This window comes from Arachis ipaensis, chromosome B10, assembly GCF_059453495.1.
Source record: "Arachis ipaensis isolate K30076 ecotype BB chromosome B10, ASM5945349v1, whole genome shotgun sequence".
Taxonomy (NCBI): domain Eukaryota; kingdom Viridiplantae; phylum Streptophyta; class Magnoliopsida; order Fabales; family Fabaceae; genus Arachis; species Arachis ipaensis.
In genome coordinates, this window is record NC_142435.1 from 111,030,388 (window position 1) to 111,043,686 (window position 13,299).

General features: G+C 32.5%; 2 protein-coding genes across 2 annotated transcripts; one reads left to right on the forward strand and one right to left on the reverse strand.

Moving 5' to 3' along the window:
- Positions 1 to 2,441: 2,441 nt before the first annotated feature.
- Positions 2,442 to 4,725, reverse strand: AZG1 (AZA-guanine resistant1). The gene has a single exon (XM_016326077.3). The coding sequence runs from the start codon at positions 4,464 to 4,466 to the stop codon at positions 2,691 to 2,693; it is 1,776 nt and encodes a 591-aa protein (XP_016181563.1). The 5' UTR covers positions 4,467 to 4,725; the 3' UTR covers positions 2,442 to 2,690.
- A 7,558-nt stretch (positions 4,726 to 12,283) lies between these two features.
- LOC148581306 (protein FAR1-RELATED SEQUENCE 5-like) lies at positions 12,284 to 12,806 on the forward strand. The gene is made up of 2 exons (XM_088492345.1): positions 12,284 to 12,636; positions 12,740 to 12,806. The coding sequence occupies exons 1-2, from the start codon at positions 12,284 to 12,286 to the stop codon at positions 12,804 to 12,806; spliced, it is 420 nt and encodes a 139-aa protein (XP_088348471.1).
- The last annotated feature ends 493 nt before the right edge of the window (positions 12,807 to 13,299 follow it).

Below are 13,299 nucleotides of genomic sequence, written 5' to 3' on the forward strand. Positions count from 1 at the left end.
ATTGTTTGCCGATAAATATAAAATGATGGAGGTAGGGTTTGCTAGGTTGTTGCCATTTATGACTATCACGTGCCTGTTAATTAAGAAATGGTGATTGGGTGTCATTTCATATGAGAATCTTCCCACTAGCCTCTTCCTATGGCAAACACTAACTAACAGGACTACCAACCAAACCAACCATATATTTTGCGTTGCTTTGAGAAAGGGGCAAAGTCTTCTGATCTTTTGGGCTATCGAGAGTTTGACACAAAGCCATGTATATTAGTTGTTGCAATTGCATGATCAAATGAGCAACTAGCTAGCCAAGAATATGTTCTATCCACTCCAATTTAATTTCTCATCACCTTATTGTGCATTTCAATCATCACACGGAATCTTAACAATCTAATGAAACAGGAATTCATTTGGGAATAAGAATTAAGTTTAGAAGCCAATAATCAATCTCATTAAACTAGTAGAATCATGCTGTCCTCTCGTACTTTGGTACGTGTTAATCCATTAATTTTTGCTTGATTTTATTGGCAAAAGCTTATAGCCAGCTTTGCTTAATTAAGATGAGGTCCAAGACAAGTGGATGGTCTATGTTTGCTTTATTAATTCTCCACTACAAACTGTCTACTTCTATTGCCTTGTCATGGTGACATTATCCTTTTAAGTGGTTGATGCCTTGATGGAAAATTAGAAGGAAATAGATTTTCAACAAAAGATATTGTTATACTTGTATTTTAGGTTTAAATAAATTTTTGTTCCTTAAAAATACCTGTTTTTCTTTTTGTTTTGGTTTTTATAAAATTAAGAATATCTTTATTTTAGTCTCTGCCATTAGTTTGCTATATTAAGTATTCACATGAAAGAGTAAAAATAACGACATGAATTAAAATAGAGATCAAAACCAAAGAATAACTATTTTATAAAAATAAAAATAAAAACTTATTTAAGTCCGTATTTTATTTAGTAACTTCTCTAATTTACTAATACCCTTCTTAATTACTTAGACCAGTTAACAATAAACATATGTAAATTAGAAGAGAAAATTGATGTCATATATTAGCTGAAAATCGTATTAATAGTTTTATTTATTTTAAATTGTGATGTATGGATACGAATATAGATACAGAACAAGACATCACATGAGATATATCGACACATAAATTTTAAAATTTTATAAAATAAGAAAAAATGCATGTATATAAAATATAAAGTATTGTTTAGATAAATTATAATAATATTTTGATATTTTATTGATATTAAAATATATATTAATTTTTTTAATTATTGTTAATGTCTTATTTTAATTATATAAAATATTTAAAATATTTATTATTTTAATAAAAAATAATATATATTATTTTTAAATTTATTTCAAGAATACATATTAAAAAATAAGAATAAGGTTGGACACCATGACACGTGATTTAAGTGTGTCCAAGCATATCCAAATTTTTTATTTATTTTTATTAAGATACGGTTGAATACAACAGACACGTGTGTCGATAAATATTGTGTCTAAAATGTGTCTGATATGCGGTTACGACAACTCGGCAAAATGTCCACACTTCATAAATTTTAATTAGTTGTGCATCTTCTAACACAAATCACAAAAGTTGCTAGCCCTAACACTCCTCTATATATATATATATGAAAAAGTATAGTTAAACCACTCTTAATCAACTAAAAATGGTCGAGTATATACAAACAAATTTCAATGATGATATAAATAACTTTTTCTCGATAAAACATGCCAGAACATTAATAATTAAGTTGCAAACAATTAGTAAGGCACTAACGCTTATAAAGTTCAATTGTGATACTAAAAAAATCACACGTTCATGCATGTGGAAACTTACCCATTAGTCACACCTATGACCTATGTATTAAAGGTGAAAATCTTTCGCCATTTTTTTTAATTTTTATAAAAATAAAATAAAATTCTTGAACGAACGTGTTGAGCAGACCAAAACAAATATGGTATTCATAAAATTCTTTGTTATGAAGTAGAGCATATGCCGGAGTATAAAATAGAAAACTATTAGCAAACAAAAAAACAGAGAAGGGTCAAAGATAAAAGAGCTTTCGGAATATACAATTAATGGAAACCTACCATGCAATTTGGCTGAATCCCAGTCACAATAGTAACTCCAAACAATGACGAAAATGAGTGAGACATGTTAGAGAAAACTCAAGTCCATCCACAATTTCCTCCTTTATTTTCTTCAGCTCGGAGAGAAAATAAAAAATGCAATTCTATATGAAAAAGTCTAAAAGCCAACAATTTTATTAAATTTTGACAAGTATGTAACTAGCAAAAAAAATGAATAATTCCACATTATTAGATAAAATCTCACACTATTAAAAATATCATTGATAATTATTTGATGGCTACAAATCACAAAAATTGCTGACCCTAACACTTCTCATTCTATATTAACACAAGCAAGAAAAAAGAGTAACAAATGTATACATTAACCATTAAAGGAACCAAAGCATGTATTCACAATAATAATCCCTATTACCAAAAAACTATAATGTATGCAACTTAATTGGACATTAATTGAATTCAAAAGTGGTTCTATTACCTAAAGGTCATAAGAAGACTACTTAGTGGTACTGTGTGAAAGCTTAGCTTCCTATCAAATTGTCGTATGAAGGAGAAGCTAATAAAAATAAATAAATAATCCAATAAAGCAAGCCTAAACATGATGTAATTGAAGCTCTTTAACAGAAGATCCATTACTTTGAACCCCAAGATTATGGGAATTGGAAGGAGGAGGAGAAGGAGGAGGAGCATTAGATGGTTTGAGAAAGAGGCCATAGTGACCTAAAAGCATCGAAAACCAGTCCCAAAGGTTCAACACAACGTAAGTGCCAATCCCACCAATAAGACCATAAGCAATGGAATACGTTAACGGCATCAGTAACAGCGTCACAAACGCCGGTATCGCCTGCCTCATATCATCCCAATCGATCTCCACCACCGATCTCATCATCAGCACACCCACCAGTATCAACGGCGGCCCCACCGCCCACGCCGGTATCGACGCCAACAACGGCGTGAAGAAGAACGCAAGAAAGAAGTACCCTGCCACCGTCAACGCCGTTATCCCCGTTCTCCCTCCTTCCCTTATCCCTGTTGAAGATTCTATAAACGCCGTGACTGGAGACGTGCCGAGGAGTGATCCCACGACGATGGACGTGGCGTCGGACATGAAGGCGAAGTACTGACCCTGGAAGTTGCCGTTGGCGTCGACGAAGCCGGCGAAGCGCGCCATGGAGTATAAGGTTCCGGTGGTGTCGAGAATGTCGACATACAAGAACGTTACGAGGGCTTCCCAGAAATGCCCTGTGTTTATGCCCTTGAAGCTCAGCGCTCCCGCGGTGCTCTTTATGCTGTGAATGTCGACAACTTTTTTGAAATATTCGTGGGCGGCGTTTCCGGCGTCCGTGTTTGGAAACGCCGTTACTTTCGTGTTACGGAACCACGATACCGCGGTTACGAATACGATGCCATAGATCATTGCGCCTTTTATGTTCTTCACCAGGCAGTAACCAATTATGATGAAGCCTACTAGGCCCAGCCACAGTGTTGGGCTTTCCATTCTGTCCCGGAGGCAGAATATGTCGCCGGAAACTGTGCCTCCAGGGATTAGGCTCACGGTTCCATTTGCGGCGGCGATCACGGGCGCCAGGGATGCCCGGGATGAGCTCGGGCAGCCCGCCAGGGTTACTAGTGTGGACGAGCTGTAACCGACCAGGCCTATTCCTTGGTTGTTTTGAAGCCCGATGAAGGCAAGGAAAAGCCCGATTCCGGCGGAGGAGCTGATCCTGACGGGCTTAGGGACTAGCTTGGCGAGCTTGGCTCGAAGCCCGATCGCCGAGAGGAGGAGGAAGATTAGGCCTTCGATGAATACTGCAGCGAGTGCGCTCTGGTAGGAGACGTTACCGGAGCCGTGGAATCCCACGACGGTGTAAGCGAAGTAAGCGTTTGTGCCCATGCCCGGTGCCAGGCCCAAGGGAAGGTTGGCGAAGGCTCCCATGATGACGCAGCCAATGAGGGAGGAGGCAACGGTGGCGACGATGAGGTCCTTACGGGTCTTCTCCAGGCAGGCCGCGTAGCCCGGGTTTACCGGGTCGAACTTGCAGGAAACGTCGGGCTTCTTGATGGAGAGTGACGGTCCGGTGCAGTTAGAGAGTGGGATCGAAGGGTCGGAGCAGAGTGGTACGCAGTCGGAGACAGAGCACGTGCCACCGGAGTCTGTGAGGATGGAGGCGTTGACTGCGAGTATGTATGCCATGGTGAGGAACGTGGCGGTGCCGGCGCGGAGCTCGGTGGTGAAGGTGGTGTTCCGCTCTGAGAGCTTGAAGCGTTTGCCAATTCTGCTGTTTGCAACATAAGCGTTAATGCCGGAGAGAGGCTTAGTGTGGGCTTGGTGTTGTGGGAGCCCGGGCCTCTCGGCCTCTGTTTCCATGGGCTTTCCTGTTATTATTACGAGATTGCTGTGGTTTAATGATGTCAAGGTTTAATGTACGAAAGAGACAGAGGGTGAGACTGAAACAGAGCAATAGAAGAAGAAAACAGAGTCAGATTTCATTTCTGGCTTTGCTCTGTTCTTTTTTTCGTAGCGATAGATTCCTATAGGGAGGGGGAGGGGATCTTTTTTATACAAGTCATACAGTTGCCACAAAGGGTATCAAAATATTTTAATTTATTGAATTGTTTAAATATTTTCCATACCTGTACCTGTCAACCTATTAGAATTATTTTTGTTTGAAAAAGTCTAGGTAATCAATTTTGATATAAATCAACTTCTTTTTTATTTTTAATTTTAAAATTTAAAAAATTAAGATAATAAAAAACTTTTTATCACGAACCTATTTTTTAACTAATTAATTAGAGTTGGTTTCATCCTAGTTGATTTCTTAAGAAAATCATTTTTATCATCATCATTTTTGTAAGGGAAAAAATTAATTAATATATAAAATTATATTAAATTTTTTAATTTTAATAAAAAAAAATAATTTTAAAAATTCTATTTTAAATATTTAAAAAAAAACTTTTTATTTTTTAAAAATTACAAATACAAATTGATTTACAATTACATTTTCAAAAATATTTTCCTAACGAAGCCTTAGATGCACATTTCTTTCGTAGATTGATGTTCCTTAATAATAATAATAATAATAATAATAATAATAATAATAATAATAAATGGGCTCCATTGATTTCCATATAACAGATATTTAGGATTAATACTCAAATTCGTCCCGAAAGATTACGCGATCTTTATTTTCGTCTCCGAATGATTTTTTTAATTAAATTAGTTCCTAAAAGATAAAAAAAAATCAAATTAGTCCTTCTGTCAGATGGACGATGACGTGGCACGTTAAGTGCCACGTGGCATGATGACATGGCACGCTACGTGACAGGTCAACACTACGGTCAACGCCACGTGGCAAGTCAGCGATACGTGGCACGCCACGTGGCAGGTCAATGTCACGTGGCAGGTCAGTGACACGTGGTATACCCGTGACATGCCACGTGTCACTTGACATGTACAAAAGATTTTTATAGTCAAAATAGTCCTTGAAAGTCCAAATGTAAGTCATTTTCATCCCTCAAATTTTAAAAATTAGTCAAACTAGTCCTTATATAATTTTTTTTATTTTTTCTTCATAATATTAAATTTGAAATATTTTTTTATACTACTAATTTTAATAGAAATATAATTGACAAACAAAACATTAGTAATTGTATATTTTCTTCTTAAAAATTTTTTTCAATAAAATTATCTCTCCTTTAATTCTTCTCAAAATCTCTCTTATTCTTTTCTATTAATAATTTCATCGCCCAGAGAGAAGGACTAATTTGACTTTTTTTTTTATCTTTCAGAGATTAATTTGATTAAAAAAATCATTCAGAGACGAAAAGGAAGATCGCGTAATTTTTCGGGAACGAATTTGAATATTAATCCCAGATATTTAGGTATCAACATTACGGAATTTAGTATTCCATTTTGAAATTTTTTCAAACAATTAGGTCGGAGTTTGATGAATACAAATGTATTTGCTCCAATTGTGTTTACACTTTGACGCATAGCATAGCACACCACCAAATATGTTGCTTTGTTCCTCAGAAATCCAACTTCAGTATTATTAGCACATGCATGAATGATGTTTGAAGATTATGTTTCTTGTAGAGTTGGGTTAGTTGATGGCACTAGCTATTTGACTTTGATTTTCGGTTTTTCTTTCTGTCTTTCATGAATCATGACTATATTAATTTTCATTAATAATTTCATCTACTTATATATGTTTATCATTTGTACTTTTGTAGTAATATGCAGGTGTGAACGCCAGTATAATTTTTCCCTCGCAGCTATTTATGGTCTAAAATAAAATTAAAATCCACCTAAAAGGCAACTATGGATAATCAATTGTTGACTAATTAATTATATTAGGCTATTAGCTGTTCCACTTGGCGCTGCAATTTATTTTATTTTTTTTTGTGATGCATAGCACATAGATAAAAAAAACTAATAAAACATCAACAAAATTAATTATTTTTTATTAATAATTAATTATTAATATTTAAAAAATTAATTAAAATATATTATTAAACTAAAAAATTAAATTAATAATAAAAAATAATAATTAAAAATAATAATTTTACTAGTTTTAAATATTTCTCTTGCAGATAAATTATAGTTATTTTTTTGCAAAATAATTTTATTATTAAAAAAGAAAATGTGTAATGCCCATGTATGTTAAGTTCAAGGTGTGTTTTATTGTTATGGTCCTTTCATAAATTGGATGCACCGATTTATTTTTAAAAAAAAATTACGAATTTTATAACGTTGAAATCAAATCATCCAATTTTACTTTTTAAAAGTTAAAAATGATTTCTATTTTAGAAAATAAAAAAAATTTTAAATATTAAATTCAGACTTATCGAATATTTATGTAGTGTTTTAAAAAAAAATTGTATACATTAAAATCAAACCCTTTAATTTTATATTTTTCTTCGTCTCTTACAAATTCAACCGTTCAATTTGTCTAATAACAATTTTTAAAAAAAATTAATACTATATAAAAAATATCAATTATTCTAATAATAATAAGAAAAAGTATATGAAACCAACTCCAAATCAACTAAAAATGGAACAACTTAATTAATTATAAATATAGTAATTAGTTTTATTTATTTATGATTTAAAATATTGGTTATTAAATATTTCACCAGATTCAAATTAGGAGGAGATGTATCATTGCAACGTGAATCACAGAAACTGATTCAATTAACTTCCGTCTCTTCACCCTCATTCTCTCTCCAAATGCCTAAAACATGATAAATCAGAAAACAGATTCAGAACCATCCAATTTACAAAGAAAAGAAACATCCTAATACCTAGTATAAACACTATCTACGTAGAGATTTTAGATTCATCAAGAGGCATTTGGCTGATTTTTGGCTGAAACCATCATGATTCCTAGCATTATTGAATAATAATGCATAACACACCATTTTCATCCATATTAAAAAAAAAATAAGCCCCGTTTTTGACTTCCTTTTTTGTTTTATTTGTTTCCTTTGGTTTTCGGATAACGTGGGAGTCTTCATTCTATTGTTTCATGTTATTCTCACTTTCTTGTTTTGTTGTGATCATACGTTTTATTTGGAGTAATATTTAAGAGAATTATTCAATAACGGTTTTAGAATACTATATCATTATTGATTTATTGTTGACATTTTGCTGTGTTTGGATATTAGAAATTTTATAATGTGGGTCGTCTTCGGGTTCTGAGTCTTCCATTTCCACTGTCGACGATGAATGGGATCATTATATCTTGAAGAATATATACTCTGTCATCACGTGCTTAAGGAAATATACACATATTACCTGGTTTCACATGCAAAATTTTATCTTTTTAGGCAATTTGATAGTACTTAACGAAAAAGTGTTTTGCATTTCTAAACAAAACACTGTTTTGTTACTATATACTTACTTATATGTTAAAAGTATGAAAGAAAAAGAACAGTAAAATTGTCTCAAGGTGAAAAAATAAAGTCAACTAAAAATTAACCACCTATTCTATTGGGGTGGCAACATGTACCCTACCCGCAGATATTCAATTCGACTCGATCCGATCGGATAGGGTTGCCAATCCGATCCACAGCGAGTATTGTAGGGTGTGAATTGAGACTCAATTCTATCCGACCAGCTCGCACTCTATATATGTTATATATTTATATAAAAATATATTTTAAGTGAATATTGAATCAAAGATCTCTCACTAAATACAAAAGATCCTTAGCCACTAAGAGAAGATCATTCATTAATAATTTAATACATTTTTTATTTTATATAAAAATCAGTTTTATTTTAAATTATCATAAAATTATATAATAATATTGCATCTTTTTAATAACTCACAAATAAAATTGAGTACCTACAAATTAAGAACGAATAGAATTAAAATTAGAATATTCTCAACCCATATAAGATTAAAGTTAAATTCAAATTCTATTTTACCCTATTCATTACCAGTCTTATACTACACTATAACATAGACTAAAATTGTTCTTGTTTTCTTTTCCTTTTTCCCTATTTTTATCAATAGATTATGCCTAGATGCATTGAGGCATATGTATTATACGTAAACTACATATACTAGGTTTTTTTGGAGGTGAGGGAGTTAACTATAATAGCTAGCTTAAGTTTGACATGTAAATATCTTCACTGGAACTTTTGACTTGTTGGGATCCCATGACTTATGACTAGCCCTTTTAATTTTTATGAGAATATAAAGATAAAAGTTCACACAGTTCAAATGCTTATTTAGGAGCGTATCCCGTAAATATAAAATAAGGACGATTTTCTTTTTTAATTATAATAAACAGAAATATTTAAGACAACTATTTAAATAAAGATGACAAAAACATTTTTTTATGAAGATATTTTATTTAAAAGTGTGATTTATTTATTTAGTTACACTTTAAACAAAGCAATACTTTTATAAATATCAAAATCTAACCATACAATTTATCATCTAAGAATAAAAAAAATATTTTTATATGAAGACAATTATAAAATCTTTATTGTAGTATCCACCAACATTTAATATATAAAGGATATATATCACGTAAATCAATATCTCATGCATAAATAATTGTTTAAACATTTTATTATGGCTAAAAATTTTTAATATGGGTTTTAGAGGTGTACTTTACCTGAAAATGGAAGTTTTTGGTGTATATACAGGTGAGTAAACGTTGCAAACAGATAACATACTGAGTCGACACGTAACCAACATGTTGGATACGTGGTACAATCACATGCAACACGCAGGTAACGTGTTGTCACGTGGCGCACATCCATTCAACACACAAGTAATATGTTGTAACACATAGATAATGTGTTAGACTGCTTTTCTAATACCTCTACAATTTTGTAAAATATCCCAAACACTCATATTTAAATAAAATATCATTTTTTTCTTCACATCTAAAATAATTTCTGTTCTATTATTTTATTAAAAAAATTAATATACAGAACCTTTTACAATTTGAGACGCTAGTGTGCGCTTACTTTATAAGTTTTTGTAATAAATAAAAAATAAATAAATATACACATGAAAAGTTACACAGAAGATAGAATTATACACAAATTATTAAATTAATATTTAAAATGGTCCTAAATTTGTATATATAATTGAGTTTTAATATCGTTTTTGAACTTAAAATTGTCCCTAATTTGTCTTTTAATTTAACAACGATCGTTCCTAAGATACTTTTCGATGACGAAATGATGACGTGGCTAAACGGAGACCAAATTAAAAGCTATGCTGGACTGATAAAATATCATTGTTTTATTTTTAGTGTTCAAATAGAACGTACACGATATCGTTTAGGGTATTTTGAGGGGTTTTAACATATGTTGGAGTTAAAACCCCTCAAAATACTTTAAAGGACGTCGTTCATATTCTATTTGGACACCAAAAATAAAACGGCATCATCATTATTTCGTCACCAGAAAGTATTTTAGGGATAACTGTTATTAAGTTGAGAGACAAATTTAAGACAATTTTAAGTTCAAAAACAATATTGAGGTTCAACTACGAATTCAGAGACCTCTTTGAGTATTAACTCCAAATAATTACAACACAAATGTTTATGCCATTGGCCACATTTATTATATCTTTAAAAGCTTTCTGTCTCTATTGGTAAAAACTTACATCTCTTACGTTTTTCTAGTTTGATACTTTATAGTTGGGTGTGTCTAAAACGAGTTCAGTAATTTTGTGCGTATTGGATGCACTATTTTTTATCAATTATTAGATTTTATTAAATAAAAATTAAATAATAACTATTAAAGGTATAGTTATCAGAACTCAACCAAGAATTAATCTGACTAAATTACTGGATCATTGGGTTAATGATTTAATCGGTGGATCATTAATTAAACTGTTTGACTCAATAATTCTAAAAAAATAATTACTTTTTATATTAACCGTATGAATAATTATTCAAAAGAACAAAAGTGATTGAATAATTATATAAAATATTTTATATTGTTAATATACCAAAATTAAACTATAAAATAAATAATATAATATTATTATGAAAGATCAAAAATAATATTTTATATTATTTAAATTGTATTGTTTTAATTTAAATATATAATTACTTTTAGTATAATATATATATATAATTATAAGTCTTTAATATAACTTGATAAGTGCATTCGCCTTGCTTTTATAATATATATATAATTATTAACACTAATAGTATTAAAGTCATCCATGGCACTACTTGTGCATCATGGAGGTGCGTGAACAGAACATTGACCCATCGGGTCAAATATGTCCGATTTAAATTGATTTTCTGCAGGTCAATTGCAGAAATGGTTAGAAGAGTAATTCAAATCAATTTTAAAATTTGATTCATTAATTTTTCAGTTGAACTAATCAGTCTGATCCGAATTTAATGACTATGATTAAAAGAGAGTATTAATAAACTTTATAAATATAAAACATATTAGTATATATATTTATATAAATATATTTTAATATATAATATTTTAAAAATAATAAGTATAATCTTTTATTTTAAAATAAACAAATATAAAATATGTAAATACATATAAAAATAATTTTTATTTATTAATATTAATTATTATGTAGTACAGAATATCTCTACATCCATGTAAATAATTCATCCAAGTTATCCAAGTTCCTTTTTCCAGACGCGCCTCCCCCACACCCTCATTCGTTTGTCATACACATGCCGCATATAACGTAAAGCTTCTCTGCTGCGTGATAAACCTTTTGCGTCAACGTAAACTTTCTACTGCAACTTAAACCTTGTTCTCTGCTCGCGTTTTCCTCCTCCTCTTCCTCCTCCTCCTCCTCCTCCTCCTCCTCCTCCTCCTCCTCCTTCAAAGTAATAAGCTTCGTCGTCTCCTCCTTGTTCGTTTTCTTCTTTGATCTTCACTTCTGAATCGAAACAATGAATGATTCAACTTCAAATCAGTTGAATGAGAATGATTTGGATTATTCTTCTGAAACGAATCATGCTGATGAGATTTGGATTATTCAATTTTGAATCGAATTGAATGGAATGCAATTGTTAATTTTATTTTAATTGAATTCAATGGACATTGGTGTTTTTGAATCAAAATTGAATTGAATTGAATTAATAATATCTAAATTATAGACATAGGTGTTTCGAATTTGATTTTGTATAATGGATTATGTTTCGTTCACTCAGTACTATAGAATTGTTTCACCATGAGTACGTGTTTCGGTTCATTATACAGAAAGTTGTTTGAATTTGATTTTATACAATAGATTATGTTTCGTTCACTGAGTATTATATAATTGTTTCACCATAATGACGTTTTCGGTTCATTATGCAGACCAGATGTGTTGTGGATGAAAAATTTGTCCCAAAGGTGGGGATGATTTTCAAGACACTAGAAGAAGCTAGAAAGTTCTATAAACATTATTCCAAACTTGCTGGTTTTTCTACAAAAATAAGGAACACAACTCGGAAGAGAGACGAGGTTAAGAATCAACTAATTGTATGCATCAGAGAGGAGAGGTGGAAATCTAAGACATCTCCAACTTTGAAAACAAACCCCTCAGCTAGGTTAAACTGTCCAGCCAAGATCTATTTACACATAATGAAGGACGTTGGTCTTTGGACAATTTCCAAAGTCGTTTTGAATCCTCACATCCCTGCTGTCCAGACCGGGCAAAGATGCTCAAATAACACAGGGAGCTAAGCATGTTCGTGCGTCGCACCATCGAAACCAACGAGGAAGCCGGAATCAGACCGAGCAAAACTTACCAATCCTTTGTAGCAGCAGCCGGCAACCACCGTGAACTAAGTTTTATGGAAAAATATGTGAAGAATTACATCACAAAGGAAGTAAGAAATGTTTCCGAACAAGAGGATACCAAAGAATTCGGAAAGTACCTACTAAGAATGAAAGAGAAGAACCAAAATTTCTTTTTCGAGTTTAACCTCAAAGGCGATCACTCCATCAAACATGCATTCTGGGCCGTCGCAAGAAGCAGGACCGCATGCGAGTATTTCGGAGATGTGGTTTCATTCGACACCACCTACAACACAAACAGGTATTCTGTTTAGTCATGTATAGTTTTAGGTTCAGTGAATTTACGAATTTCGGTTCATCACTGTCTGGGTGCATCCATTTATGCAGGTACAATCTGGTTTTAGGTTCTTTTGTGGGCGTGAATCACCACGATCAGTCGACACTTCTCGGATGCGCACTGATAAAAAATGAGGAGATCCAATCATTTAAATGGCTATTCGAGTGTTGGCTCTGTTGCATGGGAGGGAAGGCACCAAAAGGAATTCTTACCGACCAATGTGCATCGATACAAAGGGCAATTGAGATGTGCATGCCAACAACAATTCACCGGTGGTGCATCTGGCACATCATGAAGAAGATCCCAAACAAACTAAACAGCTACAAAGGACACGAAGAAATCGAACAAGAGATGAGCCATGTCGTTTGGAACTCGTACATGAGAGACTCATTCGACAGAAACTAGAACGATTTCCTCACAAAGTACGGCCTTGGAGGCAACAAATGGCTCTCAAGTATCTTAGAACTTCACATCGAATATAAATATTCAAGCTTAACAAAAATAAATAACTTAACCATAAACCATAAATAGGGTTATCTAAACTTAGGGGATTTCTAACTAAAACTAGTCACCATTGTCCCACAGCCTTCACCAACCTACTCTCCGTGCGATCGTATCGCCACCGCC